Source organism: Olea europaea, unplaced genomic scaffold, assembly GCF_002742605.1.
Source record: "Olea europaea var. sylvestris unplaced genomic scaffold, O_europaea_v1 scaffold3045, whole genome shotgun sequence".
NCBI classification, from domain to species: Eukaryota; Viridiplantae; Streptophyta; class Magnoliopsida; order Lamiales; family Oleaceae; genus Olea; species Olea europaea.
The window spans coordinates 8,013-28,360 of record NW_019249143.1 but is presented as its reverse complement, the minus strand read 5'-3'; the positions used below and the strand labels follow the sequence as shown (position 1 = coordinate 28,360).

The window sequence follows — 20,348 nt, the reverse complement described above, 5'->3', positions numbered from 1 at the left end:
TCGATCATATCTTTCACTCAACTATTAAGTCAATATAAATCGAAAACTCCTTTTCGACTTATGAGTACACCTTGGCCAAGGATTTCATCATTGACTTAATTGAATGAAACGCAGATCATAATCTCCTACTATCTAAGAGTGACGAATCCTTTATTGATCAATCACAACCTTCATACGATTATTGACGTACCCGAACGATGTCGTATTAGCGGCCCTTTTCAGAGCAACATCCAACACCGCCAAAGTATGACTGTCCTCATATAAGGTACCATGACGACCTCAAGTCAAATGACCAATTTCACTACCGAACGTTAGAGATTAACCACCGACACTCAGATAGTTATCCATGTGGAATCTCTCGACGGGTCTCCAATGTTTTGTTCTATAACAAACATCCACGTGTTCATTTAAGTGTCACCACACTTTAACTTGTGAGATCAGCTACTTACTTCACAAGTAAGAAATGCCACACGTGATGGTCTATCCGTAATAACGATATCCGTATCTCGTTATTACTTACGACCATGGATGATTTAAGATTCAATCAGATGTAATTTGTATCTCACAATCACAACTCCTTGTGATTAACAAATTACAAATATTTGAATCTACGGACTCTATTATTTATTTAATTGTCTATTAATTAAATAATAGATCTACCATTTAATTGCATTAATTATATATAAAAGTATTTATGTCCAAAGTTGATTGGACCTAGGACATTATACTTACAGATATGAACAGCGAAGTATGAGTTAATCTCCAATGCGAAGAATCTAGGTTATGTTTATAGTATTTCTCGGTAAAAGTGGGAACAAATGGAGAGATTTTAACGAACACAGAAATTTTTTCATGTTCATTTCAAGATTTGAGGACCCCTTCAAAATCTGCTGTGGTCATTGTTGCGTGTTGTCACACTTGGCCAACCTACCTGGGACAATGGCCCACTCATGGCGATCCACGTGGCATTCTTGCCGAGGTGGCACACATGCCGAGGTGGGCTACATCCGAACTGCTTTGAGTCGAAGTCTATCTGTCGAGGCTCCTTTTTGTCCGAGGCCCATTGACCGAGGCCTACGAATCGAAGCCAGGCTACTGGAACCTATTGAGAGCAGCTGAGGCCCTCAAGTGGAAGTATCATGACAAATGGCCAAAGCCCCGAAGCTGATGCGCGAGCCTCTGAACCACAAGGAAACATCATCCATGGTCACTTCTCCCAAGAGATCGCCTGCACAGATCCTATTCGAATGATTGATGGAACGTTTGTCATAAGCATAAAGGTCAAGTCTTGTCACTAGCATGGAGGCCCTACACAAGCAATAAATGCGCCGCAAGCTAGCAAGTCAAGCCCCATACCTAGGAAAAGATGTTTGAACTAAAGAGATGAGGCCACGTGCCACTTCATCCAAGGGCTCCCATTTCATATGTACTACTATAAATACTTTCCTTGTGTAATATCAAAAGGCTAATGCAAAGAACTACATTTACTCAACTCTCTCTCATTTTACTTGCAATACACAAATCGAGTTTATACACATTTACATATACATTTATGAACACCGGTTGGTAATTATTGAACAATCGGATTACGAACAACCCGCCGGATTCCGAACGTCACCGTCCCGCATCGCTGGGCTACTCTCACGCCCTTTGAACCACACGTTTTAGACCGTTCACGTGTCTTAGCGTGTTGGCCATTTGCCCACGCAAGCGCGGATGGGACCGGCATCTGTTGGCGCACTTTTTGGGGTCAACAGTCATCATGGAATTTGGTATAATGTATGGAGTGCACACAATTCTGAAGCAGCAAATCATTGTGGTGCAAACCGTATAGTCAATGGTTCGTTATCGGATCCACTAATCTCCATCAAAAGATCTTGCCAAAGGCAAATGGGGATCCTTGAACTACTTTACCTATTAACAGTAAATAAAACTATCTGTAATCCAGTTTTGAACCATCATTTACTTCTGAAAACTACATATAAATCTGTGATACGCAAACCAAAATACTTGAAAACAAGTTGACGCATCGATCATCACAACAAGGAATACATACAAACTTTAGATACAGACCGATTCACTAGCGATTTCCTTGTGGAAGAGGAACCACCCTATGGAATGGTACCAACTGTTGAGGCGAATGAATCTGACCAATAAGTGAGGGTGTGTATCCTCTTTCCTTCCTTCTCCAAAATTTACGCTAATCTTCCTTTTACGTTCTAGGGTTCGACGACTTGGGGATCTGCCTCCATGGCGGCGGTCGATGCCCCTCTGGTGGCGACCACATCGATGGGGACCATTGCAAGGAGTGATCCAGGTCCCATGTCATATGCTCAAGCCATCCAAAAACAAAAATCCTTTACATCCTTCAACCTTTCCCTAAGGTTTCCCACAGAAATTGGTGGTGAGAAAGGTTTCATATTTTTAGAACATGAGATGTCGAAGGCGGCTGAAGACTTCCGATTTACCTTGGTTTTGAAGTTCCTCCGGTCATGTCCCTCAATCAATCTTATTCGTACGACTATTATCAAAACTTGGGGCTTAACTAAGATACCTATGATGAGTTTTATGGATTGTTTCCATGTCCTGATTCAGATGCAAAATGAGAAGGATTTTATCCATAGTTGGGCGAGAGAAGGAAAAACTTTGGCAGGCTGCTCTTTCCACTTATTCCGGTGGACCAAAGAATTCAACCTTGAGAAGGCGTCGTCGCTCGCACTGCAATGGATCTTTCTCCCAGGACTTCCTCTACACTTGAACCGCATCGACTGCCTACGGATCTTTGCCACGAGGTTCGGTCGATATCTTGGAACAGACAATGCTACTATAAACCGATCTAGGGCGACAGGGGCACGTATTTGTGTGGAAGTAGACCTTAACGAGGAGCCTGTACAAGGGTTCCCAATTGTCATGGCCTCAACAAAGCTATGGCAGGAGGCGAGATATGAAAGACAGGGGTTTTACTGTTCTAAATGTTCTCGACAAGGCCACACGGCTATCGTTTGTCGGACAGGAGAAATACATAAGGGGAGGACTGCCATTGTTGTGAAACAAGTAACAAGAAGAGAATTCTGGCGAATAAAGCAAAACAATCCCCATATAGAAGCAAGCACTAAGAAGACAAATGATATGCTGGATCATCACGGGAATAATGTTGACACTTTGGCTACTGTAGAGGTATAAAAAACAAGGGGAACTGATGTGAGTAACCTGGAGAAAATTGATCACGATGACAAGGATGAAGGTGAAATACGACAAGAAGTGGATAATCTAGAAGATTGCTTGATTGATCCAATTCAGAAGAGGCTGGAATTTGATACTGAGTGTGACCTAAATAATGAAATGAATGGAAAATATGTTGGTATAGAGAATAACTCTGGTAATGAACATATAATTGAAAAGGACAGTGAAGTGATGAATATTAAAGGCTCAAAGACTGACCCAGGAGACACCATACAACACTCTAATCCGATTTTGGAGGCTGAGGTGGTCACACGGATTCTTGCAGAGGAAGTGGGGATGAAACTAAGGGAGTCAAAGTTACTGATGGATGGCCATGCTGCACTGGTGTCAGAGGTACTGGAATTAGAAAATAGAATTAAACCACAGTCAAAAGACTCCGTGAATATTGAAGCCCCTACTTTACCGGTGTCACTTTCGGACGGAGAAGAGGATATAGCATTGAGGAAACTGAGAAAGGAGCAAGGCTATAATTCGGACATGGAGGTGAACTTATCAAAAAAGCTAGAGACAAAGGCAGTGAGGACATCGCAAAGAGTTGTTAATCGCCCCTCCAAACTGAACTTATGATGGAGACAAATTTAGTTTGGAATGTACGAGGAATACACACATCTAGAAGGAGATTACTGAGTTTAGTTAGAAAACATAAGGTTCATGTTCTTGTGCTTTCAGAACCATTCATGGATGAAAGTCAGTTACAAAGAGTGGCATACTCCCTAGGCTTCGATAACTTCTATTCGAATGAAGCTGTGGGAGGCAAAATTGGGTGATTTGGAATCATCAATATGAGTTTGCTATGGTTGATATGTCTGATCAAATGGTGATAGGATGGTTGTGTTATGAACAAAAGAAATTCTTAGCCACTTTTTTTTATGCAAAATGCAATCAAAATGATCGTAGGGAACTTTAGAGGAACTTGGAGAACACTGAAACGGATGAATACCCATGAATAGTGGCAGGCGATTTTAACATTATTCGTGAGGATGGAGAAAGAATTGGGGGTCAACCTAGACCTCTATCGCCAATGGGAGAATTTAATGATTGCCTTAACAATTGTGGCCTTGTGGAGATGAGTGCACATGGTAGATGTATGTCTTGGTGCAATGGTCGAAGTGGTCAAGCAATGATGTGGGCTAAGTTAGATAGGGTGATGGTGAACTCGGTTCTCTTGAATGAACATAATTTCTGTGAAATGGAGTTCCTAGCAAGGAAAAGCTCTAATCATTGCCCCATGTTAATTCACTTTAGCAAGGCATTCTTGAGGTATGGTCCATCTCCTTTTAGATTCCAGAATATGTGGAGTACGCATGATACATTCAATCAGATGGTTATGGTAATTTGGAAAGAACCAGAAAATAGGGTGGGACTTTGGAAGTTGGCAGCTAAACTGAAAAAAGCTAAGCTTGCGTTGCGAATCTGGAACAAACAAATTTTTGGATATGTTACTCACCATATTAAAGAACTGGAAGAGAGAGTTGAGTTGCTGGATAATCAGTGGCAAAGTGGTTTTGACCCAAATTTAGAGGCGGAATTCCTTGATACAAAGGCGGAGCTACAACTTTGGGAGAAAAGGGAAGAAACCAGATTGGCACAAAAAGCAAAGAAGAAATGGCTGGTTGAAGGAGACCAAAACTCGAAATTTTTTCATGCAGTGGTTAATCAACGGAGAAAGTCTTCACATATCTCTTCTATGCGACTATCTGATGGGATAGTGTTAGCTTCGCCAGAAGAGGTTCATAATGGTGCTGTTAAATATTTTGAACAAACCTTGCGCGAGAATGGGACAAGTGAACAAGGACATCTGGCTTCCATACTTTCAGCAGTTGTGTCAGCAGAGGATAACGATCTTTTATGCGTGGAACCAACAGAAGAAGAGGTGAAGGATGCAATCTTTTCTATACCAACAGAAAGCAGCCCCGGACCTGATGGATTTGGATCTGGTTTTATATTTCGTGCTGGGACTTAGTGAAAGATGACATGGTGGAGGCAGCGAGAAAATTTTTCAAGGGCAGTCCACTACCCAGATTCTACACCTCTTTATTCATTGTCTTAATTCCGAAAGTAGACCAACCTCGGAGTTTTGATAAGTTCAGACCCATTAGCCTATGTTCAGTGGTCTACAAAGCTTTTTCAAAGATCCTTGTCAAACGTTTGACACGGGTGCTCCCAAAGATTGTATCTCCTGAACAAGGAGTGTTCATCCCGGATAGAAGTATTTTTGAGAACATCACGCTTACACAGGAAATGGTCCATTCTTTAAACAGGAAAACCATAGGTGGCAATGTTATGCTAAAAATCGACATGACAAAGGCTTAAGACCGAGTAGATTGGAGGTTTTTACTGTGAGTGCTTGAAGGCTTTGGCTTCTCTAGAAGGTTTTGTAACTTGGTATCTCAGTGTGTTACAACTCCTTGGTTTTCAATTATGATGAATGGAACTTATAAGGTTTCTTCCAATCTAGCAGAGGGCTCCCACAAGGCGATCCTTTGTCTCCTTATTTGTTCATCATTATGGAAGAGGTTTTAACACGTCTTTTACGCAAGAGGTTTGAAGATGGCAGCATTGGGAGGTTCTATCACCCTGTTGGGGCCCCTTTGGTCTCCCATCTACTATATGTCCACGATGTAGTAGTGTTCGTGAATGGAGGTAGTAAATCTATAAAAATGCTCATGAAGACACTGAATACATATGAAAAGTGGTCGGGGCAATTGATCAATACTGAGAAATCGGCTATTTTCTTTTCAAGAAGGATTAGCTACAAAAGAAAGAGGAACTTGCTTCGACATACTGGTTTTACTGAAGGGCAGTTCCCAGTGGTCTACTTAGGGGTGCCCATCACCTCTGGTCATCTTACAGCTAGGCATTTGGAGACTTTGGTAGCCAAAATTCGAACCAAAATAGCAGGCTGGAAAATGAGACTACTATCTCAAGGAGGTCGACTTATTTTAATCCGACATGTTCTGGCATGTATGGCAATACATTTATTAGCGATGGTAAATGTTCCGAAGATAACTCTCAACAACATAAACTCCTTATTATCTACTTTTTTCTGGGGTGAGAGTAATGGTAAACAGAAAAAGAATTGGCGTGCTTGGTCTAAAGTATGTATGCCAACTATAGAGGATGGACTTGGGGTACGGGATTTTGTTACAATTCAAAGATCCCTCCATATGAAACTTGCATGGCGACTTATGACGAGTAATAGTTTGTGGTCCAGTTTTATCCATAGCAAATACGTAAAGAACGATCACCTTTTGGTCAACTCTAACACCAGTGGATCAAGCTTGTGGAAATCAACCGTAAAGGTGCTACCTGAGGTGTATGAAAATTCAAAATGGAAGATCAAAGATGGGTCAGCTTCATTTTGGTATGATCGCTGGTTAGCTAGTGGCCCATTAAATGAGCAGGTCTTGGAGGTAACCAACCCAAGACTGAAGGTTAGAGACTGCTAGATTGAAGATGGTTGGGATCTCACCCATCTTCAAGCGCTAGTAGGGGATAAAGGCAGAGGAAATTGTACAAACCATTGGTGCCAGAAAAGAAGGATGTGATATTATCATATGGAAGGTGAACGATAATGGAGAATTCTCCACTTCAAGCGCCTGGGATATTTTAAGGGTGAAGAGTTCAGAGATTCCTTGGATGAAATGGATATGGCATAAATTTCTACCCAAAAAAATTTCTGTTTGTATGTGGAAGGCGAAGTTTGGCTGCTTAAGTGTGGATACTAAGGTGAGATCAACAGGAATTGCTCTAGCTTCACGCTGTGATTGTTGTGAGAAGGGACAAGTGGAAACACTTGATCATGTACTTAACTTTGGGGATATTGCTACGACAGTTTGGAAGTGGGCATCTTTAGCCTTGGGTCTGCACTATATGGGGCCACAATCTTGGTGGACAAGAGTCCGTAGATGGTTCACATGCGCAAAAAATGCCTCACAACGTGGAATTCTAATTGGGCTATTACCAAGCTTGATAACATGGAAACTATGGGGACGGCGATGTAAGGCACGTATGGAAGAGATTCGAGAATCTGCGGAGGAGGTATGGTTTAAAATAAAGGTTTGGTTGCGCCTCTTAGCTGAAGAAATTGTCAAAGTCTCAAAACTAAGTAAAATAGACAATGAACTCCTCAAAGCCTTAGAGGTGCTTATGAGTTCGAAGACGAGTAAACCAACCCTCTTTGTTTCTTGGAGGAAACCTGCTGATGGTTGGGTAAAACTTAATATTGATGGGAGTAGTCTTGGTAATTCGGGACCTTGTGGAGGTGGGGGAGTTATCAGGGATCATCATGGTAATATGATTGCTGGCTTCTCTGCCCCCATACGGATTTGGAAGTAACAATGAAGCAGAGTTGCGTGCTGTGATAACTGGTGTAGAGCTATGTAAAGAGATGGGCTTCCAACAGGTGGAAATTGAGTGTGACTCAGCTGTTGTGGTAAACTGGTTAACAAACAGTTCATGTAGGATTTGGTATTTGTGGGATTATTGGGAGGAGTTACTAAAATTACTTGATGGAATCAGTTTTACCATTTCTCACCAATATAGAGAAGCAAACAGAGCCGTAGACTTTCTAGCCAGACAAGGGGCGGATGGTATCACGATGACTTACATGCACATAGATAAAATACCAAATTAGTTAAGAGGTATTATTCGTACGGAGAAACTTGGTTTTCCAAATATTAGGCAATAATTGTTAGGTTGATGTGTGTAACTAGATGGGTTGATTAGTTCTACATGGCTTGTTTGGATCTTTTGTTGCTTTGTTATTTTGACCCCACGGTATTCCTCTGCCATAAGTGAGGACGATTGAATAAAGTTCTTGTTTAAAAAAAAAAATTCTGTTGAGGCGATAATCCTTCCTCCTCATTGTTGTGAAATTCCAAAACACAACCGTTAATCCAAATTTCACAAATAAATTAGAATACTCAAAAAATTTCAAAACTAGGATCCTAGTGAAACGAGCTAATGTACATGAGTGGTGCAAACTTTGCAACAGTCATAAGCATCAGACTAAGAAATGGACCATGAAACAGGTGGTCTTGAAAGCATGGATTTAACAAATTATCCCCTAAGAATTAAAATATGGAACTCCTAATATTACATATTATGAGGCAGCAACGAAGGTTTAGTTAATACTCCTCTATAATACTGCCTATTGTCCTCCAGCCCAATGCACCAAGATAAAGTATTGGTAAACAATAATAGGGTAGTCGAGTTTAACTAGGTCAAATTTATTTTTAACCACACATTTCATGAAATCAACAATTTTTATCAACTTTCCAACCACATATTTCATCAATTTTTATAAAAATCTACTAAAAATCTAATTTTTAATCCAAACCAAATAGGGGCTAAATGTGGTGTGGTTGAACTCAACATTTTGAATCTTGATTTGACTCCAACAATCAAACTTGATTTAATGGATATTGTAGTTGTGCTCTAGAATTATAGATTGCTACTGTGTGCTACCCACTGCAGATTTGTTTAATTATTTCACATAAGTTGATTAGGTTTAAGATATTTTTTGAACCATGTCGAACAGTCTCTTCTAAAATCTTAAGCTGTTAAAAATATTATATGCTCCCACCTCAGTTACGTATATTTTTCGTCAAAGGCCAGAAATGCAAGTACGAGATTTGAATTTAACAAATTTCGTCATGTCATGTTGAACCAACTCATCTAAACGAGAGCATATATCTATTGCTAATGATTGCAGGGTTTGTTGCCGATGGACTGGCACCATGGATGAGATATTATTACTTTTTCAATGTGAACGATGAGTATGAAACCAAACTTATTTAGTGGAACCATTGTTTCATTTTCACAATTAAAGTTAGGAAAAAGAAACTAATTTTATTTTTTTCAATGGTATCGCATGGAGAATTTGATTATAGGAAGGGAATAGTCTTCCTAATAATAAATTTTTTGAAAACTGCATGCGCATAACAAAATGGAATTATTTATATATTGAAAATATAATCAATTAGTGGTTGACGTGTTTGAAATTGAAAACATGTCACTCTTCTTTTCACCGACTTTTAAGAACAATAGTCAGCTTACTAGATTGCAGTAATAATTGTCTAATCTCTATATAGACTTGATGTTAGTCATAGGTTTTCTGCAATACAAATAATTACAATATGGAGTCCTTGAGATCATTTTTTAGAATTTCGATTTTAGTTTTATCAACTTTTTTAATAGCAAATGCTGATGAAAATATGGCCGATTGTCATTACCCTGCAATATACAATTTTGGCGATTCAAATTCAGACACCGGCGGTATTTCAGCAGCATTTTATCCGGCAGGCTCCCCTTCTGGTGAGACGTACTTTCATAGGCCAGCCGGAAGAGCCTCTGATGGCCGTCTGATCATCGACTTTATTGGTACGATAAAAATATAATTTGAAGATGAAGAACCATTTTTTCACTTTTAATATTTTTGTTAGTTCTAATTTGATGTGTTGGAAATTCTTGTTGTGAGGAAGCTGAACACCTGGGATTACCATATTTGAGTGCATACCTGGACTCTATTGGAACCAATTTTAGTCATGGTGCAAACTTTGCAACAGGGGGTGCAACCATTATGAGACCAAACGAATCATGGTTTGAGACGGGGGTCAGCCCTTTCAATCTTGAAATCCAAGTGGAGCATTACACTCAGTTTAAAGATAGAACAGCTTATTTCTACAATCAAGGTCACCCCAAATTTCAACCATTTTAGTATTATCCAGTATCTATGAAACAACACTGCATGGATAATACTAAAATGTCCAGCCCGTTCGTCTAGTACAACATACTAAACACATTTCAACCAATGTTTCCTTGAACTTCTGACATGAATGTTAGTTTTTTGTGATTATAAGGCAAGGAATTGTCCGAAAGAGAAAGGATACCAAAGCCTGAGGATTTCTCAAAGGCTCTTTTTACGCTCGATATAGGACAAAATGATGTTGCTGCTGGCATTCGAAAGTTGAGTTTTGAACTTCAGCAAGCAGCCATACCCAAAATAGTAAGCCAGTTCATAGCACAAGTCCGAGTAAGTAGCAATACTAATTTCGTTCCGTCTCTTTCTCACTCCATTTTTTATCATTGAATAATCTTGATGAGCATATATTTGGCTGCAGAATCTGTATCAAAGAGGCGCAAGGACAATCTGGATACACAATACTGGTCCAATTGGCTGTTTACCAGTAACCATTTCTAAAGTCCTAGACCCCATGCTTGGGTATCTAGACGAAAATGGCTGTGTCAAGAATCAAAACAATGTAGCCATAGGGCTCAACAAAAAGCTCAAGGATGAGATTATCAAACTGAGGATTGAGCTTTCTGAAGCCACAATAATCTATGTTGACATCTACAGCGTGAAGTATGAGTTAATCTCCAACACGAAGAATCAAGGTAATCAATGTACCTACAGGATGGGTCTTTGTCGGTAAAAATGGTAATAATAGAGAGATTTTAACGAGCCCAGAAACCTTTTTCCTGTTGATTTCAGGATTTGAAGACCCCTTCAAAATCTGCTGTGGTTATCATGGAATTGGCTATGATGTATGGTGTGGAAATAAAGGAACTGTAAATGGTAGTGAAGTTTATGCTGGTTCATGTGCAAATCCTCCCAGAGTCATCAGCTGGGATGGTGTGCACTATTCTGAAGGTGCAAATCATTGGATTGCAAACCGTATAGTCAATGGCTCCTTTTCGGATCCACCAATCTCCATCAAAAGAGCATGCCATAAGTAAATGCGAATCCTTGAACTAATTTACCTATAGTGTCAAAAATATTTATCTAGCATCCAGTTCTAAAACGACGTATAAACTGATAAATCTGTAATAAGTGAACCACAATAGATGAAAACAAGTTGAAGTATCGAACATCGTAACATTGAATAAATGCAGAATTTTGATAAGACAGATTCACTGGCGGTGTCCTTGTGGAAGAGGAACCACCCTATGGTATGGTACCTCCCGTCGAGGCAAACATCCTTCCTCCTCATCGTCGTCAAATTCCAAAACATAACTGTTAAATCCAAATTTCAAGAATAAATTAGACAACCCAAAGAATTTCACAACTAGAATTTCCCAAGTGTACTCTCAGTAGATATTACACAATTAGTTCATCGGCGGCATGTTTGGACGTTGGATTACATAACATTGGACGATATTAAAAAGAACAAAAAAATGTGCAAATCTTGTTCATCATGTCCAGTAATAGTACCAAATATGCACCACTTGTAAATAGATAATTAAAAATTCTAGCAAAATAAAAAATTAGAGGTAATGCTACTTACTCATCAGTCTTCTTCTAGACATTGGCAAAATCGGGAACATTGCATTACATGCATATGCAGAAAACGGTTAGTTTCACTTGGATTAATGAGCTATTAAGTTTCACTTCGATTTATGTTTATGCACAAAGTAATTAGTATTATATACCTTACGGGTTTGGACTACAGTTGCCTTATACAGAGCAGTGGTTCCCGGATAGACTGCCAAAACATGTTTTCCCGGAGGAAATTCTTGAGCATTTGTGAGATCAGTCCGCTTAGGAAAAGGTATGATATGTGACATGGGTAACTTGTACTGTCTGAAAGCAATATAGAGAACACAAGAGGAAAAGACAATATTAATCAATTGGAAGAATATAATACATTAGACAGAAGGATTGTCAAAAGCATCAGACTAAGAAATGGACCATGAAAAACAGGTAGTCTAACAAGCCATGAAGTGACAAATAATCATGTAATAATTAAAATTTGGAATTCCAAATATTACATATTACAAAATGTTAGGAAGCGAATGGAAATTAGATGCTTGATTGGCAAAGCTAACTGAATGATAAATTATAAAATACAAAGGAAATTAAAGGAGATGGATGCAACACTCTGAACCTGTCCAAATAAGCCAGAAAAATCTTTTCATTTCATTCTCTTTCCTAATAATAGAAATTTATGGCAGAGAAATTAGTAAACAAGTAATTAGGTGACTTCGTTGGGATTTGGCCTCTGAAAGATGGACAGGAATTTTGAAACAAAAACACACAAGGCAATAATTTAAGGAATAGATATGTCTAGCAAACAATTATCGATGAAATTATTTACTTAGCCCCTGTTTAATGTGGATTAAAATCAAATATTTAGTAGATTTTAATAAAAGTTGATGATACGTGTGGTTGAAAAGTTGTGGATCCCATGAAATGTGTGGTTAAATTAATTTTTGACTTTGACTAGAAATTTTAATTTGACTTCAATCCAAATCAAAGGGCTTAGTGACAGCCAATAGATATACCTTAGGCTCAGCTATTGTGAAACCTTTTTTAAACTATGTAATCATAATAGTGAAACTACCACTTGAGTCATGCAGCAATAGTCAGCAAGCACAATTGTCACACACAGCAAGTCACTTTTAATTATCACCAGAAATAAAAACTTTTATAGTTCAAATTGGATGTGAAGTGTTCCAAGCATGCATTGCCATGTCAAAATTGAAAGCATTGCCTTCTTTAGTGAGACAAAAATGAAAAAGAAAGATTAGAAGAAACATACTTTTGTAGATTTGAACACGAAGCTCAAAAACGAATTCCTAAATTGACGTAGAATCAGCACAAATATCCCGACTGACAAACACTTGTAAAGTTTACACAATATAACACAGTAAAAAAAATTAATAAAGTAGATGTTGTTTAATAGATAAGGATAAGGAAACACATACTTCTGCTCACTACTTTCTTCATCATCACCAGGTTCCTCATCTAGAACTTCGAATCTATAAAGAGATGCATTCATCAGATTCAAATCAGATGCATTCAATAAAACAAAGTTTAATCTCCATGTTCTTTTCATTTCCATCTTATTTACCATCTGAGTTATTAGCCATTTCTTTCTCATAAGGAAACTAAATATTTATCAACTGAGGTGGTATTTAATAAAATCACCATGCTTACACTCTTGTTTCCTTGTCAAAATGGATCACTTTAACTATGACCCATTCTTCTTTTTCAGCCTCCTCTTGTCTAACCCTTGCTGCTACCTGAAAAATATACAAGCGTCAAATTAAAACTCTCCAAAATAAAGAAACTAGCATGTTATCACTGCAAGTGGATTCAAAGGGAGTATACTCTCGTGCAGTTGAAAACTTACCTGTTCACCCTTCAAATTAGCAAGAGAATCTAGGAGATTCCGCAAAGAAGGAGAAGGTCTCGTGATGTCAGAGTCAGCCTTCATTCGCTTCTTTTTCTGCTCACCTTCTGCTGTTTATCCAAAATAAAAATTATATTAAAGTTACGGTAAAGAAACTACCATAAAGGTAAGTTAAGCAGTAGCATATTTACTTAGATGTAATTGCATTCAAGTCTAGATCCCAACTTTAAACTAATTAAAAACAATAATTAATAATAGAGGTGGTCCATGCTATGACTGATAATTCACATGCATCTCATTCTGTTTCCTTCATTAAGTTTCAGTCTTAATTAAAATTTAAAACTCTTCTCCACGCATACACTTTCAGAGGAGGAGGATAGAAGAAAGAGGCCGGGGATAGAAATTAAAAAAAGGTAAATGGATGACCAATAAACAAATTTCTAACACAATTTTACGGACAACGGCAGTAAAATTTTCTGTAGCTTAAATACAGCACTAGTACTTCTGTTGAACAATGATTGCTTGTCAGGTACAAACCTATCCTTCTTCGGTGTTGCCCCGGAGTTCCAGAAGGCATCAACGTATCTAGTTGCCCTAACAATTGAGTGGAAATGCTGCAATTAAATAAAAAAACATCTTATGTCAGAACAAATATGTATCCATCCGTGTCATTATGATTTTTATAAAATTGAGAGACCTTTGATGCAATAACCTTCACAAGGGAATTTCAAACAAGAATGAGACTAACTTCAGAAGATTATCCAACTTGAGCATTAAATTGGCAGTAGGGGTTCAAACTATAGAACAATTGAAGGGAATGCCAAAAAATATGTAGCAAACGTACTTTACTTCACTCTCCGATAGCTCTTTGGCTTGAGTATATAACATCTTAAGCCTCGAAAGGGAATTATCACCAGGTTTTTCGACCACCTCTGGAGCTTTATGGACAAGCAAAGGAAAAAAAAAATATATCAAACAATGTGGAACTCTCTAATGAACAAGAAGTGAGAAAGAATGGTCATTTACTGAAAATATGTAACATTTATGTCCAGTCTGAGCACTTGCACAAATGGGAAAGAATAAGAAAACGCAGTTGTGGCAGCAGACAAGATAACAACCCTAATTTTACAATCAAATATTCTTAAAAACACGACGGTCATGGCATCCAAAGTTCCTAATATAATGAAGAAAATAGAAAGAAAAATGTAGAATTAAAATTTCATACAAAAATGCCTATAGTTATTTATGTGTTAATTTCCTAACTAGATTAAAATTGAACTTATATGATTAAACCATATAGAGAAGAAGTTCATATTCCTTACTAGAGCACAGAACACTCATCTTTCCGTAGAGTGCTACCCTAGAGTAAGATAAGCGAACACTTGAGAAACCATATTTCCTGCTACAGAATTGACCCATAGCTTGAATATTGATTCTGGCTTGCAATGGCTCTAGCGGACCTCGAACCCTCAGGGGTAAATCCTTAACCGCATCCTCATTATGAAGAAGATATAGAATCCTCTGTCATTCCAGAATCAACAGAATTTATCTTCGATTTTTCCATAAAGACGCCCATAAGAAATGCTGGTGCTACACTCCTCTGTATTAGTCCTCTTAATTGATTGTTACATGGGTTCCCAATGTTGTTAAGTAGATGCATTTGCAACTCATACTTAATTTGACACAAAGTTACTATGTGAAACATATGCACACGTCCATGTTGACAAACCTCCTGGAAATGCTCAACAAACACAAATAAAGCCTAATACGATCAGATTATAACTTTTAATAGAAGCCTAAGCAATCAGTTACAGATTGTCCCCAATACAGTTGGTGAACAGTGACATAAATGTTATAAATTCACCTAAAAGTAATCCTGATTCTTCTTAGCAATCCAGTAAACAGAAAAAGAAATGGCGTGCTTGGTCTAAAGTATGTATGCTAACTATAGAGGGTGGACTTGGGGTACGGGATTTTGTTACAATTCAACGATCCCTCCGTATGAAACTTGCATGGCGGCTTATGACGAGTAATAGTTTGTGGTCCAGTTTTATCCATAGCAAATACGTAAAGAACGGTCACCTTTTGGTCAACTCTAACACCAGTGGATCAAGCTTGTGGAAATCAATCGTAAAGGTGCTACCTGAGGTGTATGAAAATTCAAAATGGAAGATCAAAGATGGGTCAGCTTCATTTTGGTATGATCGCTGGTTAGCTAGTGGCCCATTAAATGAGCAGGCCTTGGAGGTAACCAACCCAAGACTGAAGGTTAGAGATTGCTGGATTGAAGATGGTTGGGATCTCGCCCATCTTCAAGAGCTAGTGGGGGAGGTAAAGGCAGAGGAAATTGTACAAGCCATTGGTGCTAGAAAAGAAGGAAGTGATATTATCATATAGAAGCCGAACGATAATGGAGAATTCTCCATTTCAAGCGCCTGGGATATTGTAAGTGTGAGGAGTCCAGAGATTCCTTGGATGAAATGGATATGGCATAAATTTCTACCCAAAAAAATTTCTGTTTGTATGTGGAAGGCGAAGTTTGGCTGCTTAAGTGTGGATACTAAGGTGAGATCAACAGGAATTGCTCTAGCTTCACGCTGTGATTGTTGTGAGAAGGGACAAGTGGAAACACTTGATCATGTACTTAACTCTGGGGATATTGCTAGGACAGTTTGGAAGTGGGCATCTTTAGCCTTGGGTCTGCACTATATGGGGCCACAATCTTGGTGGACAAGAGTCCATAGATGGTTCACATGCGCAAAAAATGCCTCACAACGTGGAATTCTAATTGGGCTATTACCAAGCTTGATAACATGGAAACTATGGGGACGGCGATGTATGGCACGTATGGAAGAGATTCGAGAATCTGCGGAGGAGGTATGGTTTAAAATAAAGGTTTGGTTGCGCCTCTTAGCTGAAGAAATTGTCAAAGTCTCAAAACTAAGTAAAATAGACAATGAACTCCTCAAAGCCTTAGAGGTGCTTATGAGTTCGAAGACGAGTAAACCAACCCTCTTTGTTTCTTGGAGGAAACCTGCTGATGGTTGGGTAAAACTTAATATTGATGGGAGTAGTCTTGGTAATTCGGGACCTTGTGGAGGTGGGGGAGTTATCAGGGATCATCATGGTAATATGATTGCTGGCTTCTCTGCCCCCATACGGATTTGGAAGTAACAATGAAGCAGAGTTGCGTGCTGTGATAACTGGTGTAGAGCTATGTAAAGAGATGGGCTTCCAACAGGTGGAAATTGAGTGTGACTCAGCTGTTGTGGTAAACTGGTTAACAAACAGTTCATGTAGGATTTGGTATTTGTGGGATTATTGGGAGGAGTTACTAAAATTACTTGATGGAATCAGTTTTACCATTTCTCACCAATATAGAGAAGCAAACAGAGCCGTAGACTTTCTAGCCAGACAAGGGGCGGATGGTATCACGATGACTTACATGCACATAGATAAAATACCAAATTAGTTAAGAGGTATTATTCGTACGGAGAAACTTGGTTTTCCAAATATTAGGCAATAATTGTTAGGTTGATGTGTGTAACTAGATGGGTTGATTAGTTCTACATGGCTTGTTTGGATCTTTTGTTGCTTTGTTATTTTGACCCCACGGTATTCCTCTGCCATAAGTGAGGACGATTGAATAAAGTTCTTGTTTAAAAAAAAAAATTCTGTTGAGGCGATAATCCTTCCTCCTCATTGTTGTGAAATTCCAAAACACAACCGTTAATCCAAATTTCACAAATAAATTAGAATACTCAAAAAATTTCAAAACTAGGATCCTAGTGAAACGAGCTAATGTACATGAGTGGTGCAAACTTTGCAACAGTCATAAGCATCAGACTAAGAAATGGACCATGAAACAGGTGGTCTTGAAAGCATGGATTTAACAAATTATCCCCTAAGAATTAAAATATGGAACTCCTAATATTACATATTATGAGGCAGCAACGAAGGTTTAGTTAATACTCCTCTATAATACTGCCTATTGTCCTCCAGCCCAATGCACCAAGATAAAGTATTGGTAAACAATAATAGGGTAGTCGAGTTTAACTAGGTCAAATTTATTTTTAACCACACATTTCATGAAATCAACAATTTTTATCAACTTTCCAACCACATATTTCATCAATTTTTATAAAAATCTACTAAAAATCTAATTTTTAATCCAAACCAAATAGGGGCTAAATGTGGTGTGGTTGAACTCAACATTTTGAATCTTGATTTGACTCCAACAATCAAACTTGATTTAATGGATATTGTAGTTGTGCTCTAGAATTATAGATTGCTACTGTGTGCTACCCACTGCAGATTTGTTTAATTATTTCACATAAGTTGATTAGGTTTAAGATATTTTTTGAACCATGTCGAACAGTCTCTTCTAAAATCTTAAGCTGTTAAAAATATTATATGCTCCCACCTCAGTTACGTATATTTTTCGTCAAAGGCCAGAAATGCAAGTACGAGATTTGAATTTAACAAATTTCGTCATGTCATGTTGAACCAACTCATCTAAACGAGAGCATATATCTATTGCTAATGATTGCAGGGTTTGTTGCCGATGGACTGGCACCATGGATGAGATATTATTACTTTTTCAATGTGAACGATGAGTATGAAACCAAACTTATTTAGTGGAACCATTGTTTCATTTTCACAATTAAAGTTAGGAAAAAGAAACTAATTTTATTTTTTTCAATGGTATCGCATGGAGAATTTGATTATAGGAAGGGAATAGTCTTCCTAATAATAAATTTTTTGAAAACTGCATGCGCATAACAAAATGGAATTATTTATATAATGAAAATATAATCAATTAGTGGTTGACGTGTTTGAAATTGAAAACATGTCACTCTTCTTTTCACCGACTTTTAAGAACAATAGTCAGCTTACTAGATTGCAGTAATAATTGTCTAATCTCTATATAGACTTGATGTTAGTCATAGGTTTTCTGCAATACAAATAATTACAATATGGAGTCCTTGAGATCATTTTTTAGAATTTCGATTTTAGTTTTATCAACTTTTTTAATAGCAAATGCTGATGAAAATATGGCCGATTGTCATTACCCTGCAATATACAATTTTGGCGATTCAAATTCAGACACCGGCGGTATTTCAGCAGCATTTTATCCGGCAGGCTCCCCTTCTGGTGAGACGTACTTTCATAGGCCAGCCGGAAGAGCCTCTGATGGCCGTCTGATCATCGACTTTATTGGTACGATAAAAATATAATTTGAAGATGAAGAACCATTTTTTCACTTTTAATATTTTTGTTAGTTCTAATTTGATGTGTTGGAAATTCTTGTTGTGAGGAAGCTGAACACCTGGGATTACCATATTTGAGTGCATACCTGGACTCTATTGGAACCAATTTTAGTCATGGTGCAAACTTTGCAACAGGGGGTGCAACCATTATGAGACCAAACGAATCATGGTTTGAGACGGGGGTCAGCCCTTTCAATCTTGAAATCCAAGTGGAGCATTACACTCAGTTTAAAGATAGAACAGCTTATTTCTACAATCAAGGTCACCCCAAATTTCAACCATTTTAGTATTATCCAGTATCTATGAAACAACACTGCATGGATAATACTAAAATGTCCAGCCCGTTCGTCTAGTACAACATACTAAACACATTTCAACCAATGTTTCCTTGAACTTCTGACATGAATGTTAGTTTTTTGTGATTATAAGGCAAGGAATTGTCCGAAAGAGAAAGGATACCAAAGCCTGAGGATTTCTCAAAGGCTCTTTTTACGCTCGATATAGGACAAAATGATGTTGCTGCTGGCATTCGAAAGTTGAGTTTTGAACTTCAGCAAGCAGCCATACCCAAAATAGTAAGCCAGTTCATAGCACAAGTCCGAGTAAGTAGCAATACTAATTTCGTTCCGTCTCTTTCTCACTCCATTTTTTATCATTGAATAATCTTGATGAGCATATATTTGGCTGCAGAATCTGTATCAAAGAGGCGCAAGGACAATCTGGATACACAATACTGGTCCAATTGGCTGTTTACCAGTAACCATTTCTAAAGTCCTAGACCCCATGCTTGGGTATCTAGACGAAAATGGCTGTGTCAAGAATCAAAACAATGTAGCCATAGGGCTCAACAAAAAGCTCAAGGATGAGATTATCAAACTGAGGATTGAGCTTTCTGAAGCCACAATAATCTATGTTGACATCTACAGCGTGAAGTATGAGTTAATCTCCAACACGAAGAATCAAGGTAATCAATGTACCTACAGGATGGGTCTTTGTCGGTAAAAATGGTAATAATAGAGAGATTTTAACGAGCCCAGAAACCTTTTTCCTGTTGATTTCAGGATTTGAAGACCCCTTCAAAATCTGCTGTGGTTATCATGGAATTGGCTATGATGTATGGTGTGGAAATAAAGGAACTGTAAATGGTAGTGAAGTTTATGCTGGTTCATGTGCAAATCCTCCCAGAGTCATCAGCTGGGATGGTGTGCACTATTCTGAAGGTGCAAATCATTGGATTGCAAACCGTATAGTCAATGGCTCCTTTTCGGATCCACCAATCTCCATCAAAAGAGCATGCCATAAGTAAATGCGAATCCTTGAACTAATTTACCTATAGTGTCAAAAATATTTATCTAGCATCCAGTTCTAAAACGACGTATAAACTGATAAATCTGTAATAAGTGAACCACAATAGATGAAAACAAGTTGAAGTATCGAACATCGTAACATTGAATAAATGCAGAATTTTGATAAGACAGATTCACTGGCGGTGTCCTTGTGGAAGAGGAACCACCCTATGGTATGGTACCTCCCGTCGAGGCAAACATCCTTCCTCCTCATCGTCGTCAAATTCCAAAACATAACTGTTAAATCCAAATTTCAAGAATAAATTAGACAACCCAAAGAATTTCACAACTAGAATTTCCCAAGTGTACTCTCAGTAGATATTACACAATTAGTTCATCGGCGGCATGTTTGG

At 38.2% G+C, this 20,348-nt stretch overlaps 3 protein-coding genes across 3 annotated transcripts; 2 read left to right on the top strand and 1 right to left on the bottom strand.

Annotated features, from left to right (window-relative positions):
* Positions 1-9,362: 9,362 nt before the first annotated feature.
* Positions 9,363-11,006, top strand: LOC111384910 (GDSL esterase/lipase At5g14450-like). Its single transcript, XM_023009256.1, has 5 exons — positions 9,363-9,627; positions 9,729-9,938; positions 10,107-10,279; positions 10,368-10,641; positions 10,739-11,006. The coding sequence occupies exons 1-5, from the start codon at positions 9,384-9,386 to the stop codon at positions 10,981-10,983; spliced, it is 1,146 nt and encodes a 381-aa protein (XP_022865024.1). The 5' UTR covers positions 9,363-9,383; the 3' UTR covers positions 10,984-11,006.
* Positions 10,994-15,226, bottom strand: LOC111384911 (SAGA-associated factor 29-like). Its single transcript, XM_023009258.1, has 11 exons — positions 15,192-15,226; positions 15,093-15,111; positions 14,673-14,900; positions 14,224-14,369; positions 13,917-13,993; positions 13,380-13,489; positions 13,184-13,269; positions 12,952-13,005; positions 11,677-11,827; positions 11,532-11,545; positions 10,994-11,260 (listed from the first exon to the last, which is right to left on the bottom strand). The coding sequence occupies exons 1-11, from the start codon at positions 15,224-15,226 to the stop codon at positions 11,158-11,160; spliced, it is 1,023 nt and encodes a 340-aa protein (XP_022865026.1). The 3' UTR covers positions 10,994-11,157.
* A 3,108-nt stretch (positions 15,227-18,334) lies between these two features.
* On the top strand, positions 18,335-19,978 carry LOC111384913 (GDSL esterase/lipase At5g14450-like). Its single transcript, XM_023009260.1, has 5 exons — positions 18,335-18,599; positions 18,701-18,910; positions 19,079-19,251; positions 19,340-19,613; positions 19,711-19,978. The coding sequence occupies exons 1-5, from the start codon at positions 18,356-18,358 to the stop codon at positions 19,953-19,955; spliced, it is 1,146 nt and encodes a 381-aa protein (XP_022865028.1). The 5' UTR covers positions 18,335-18,355; the 3' UTR covers positions 19,956-19,978.
* Positions 19,979-20,348: the final 370 nt, after the last annotated feature.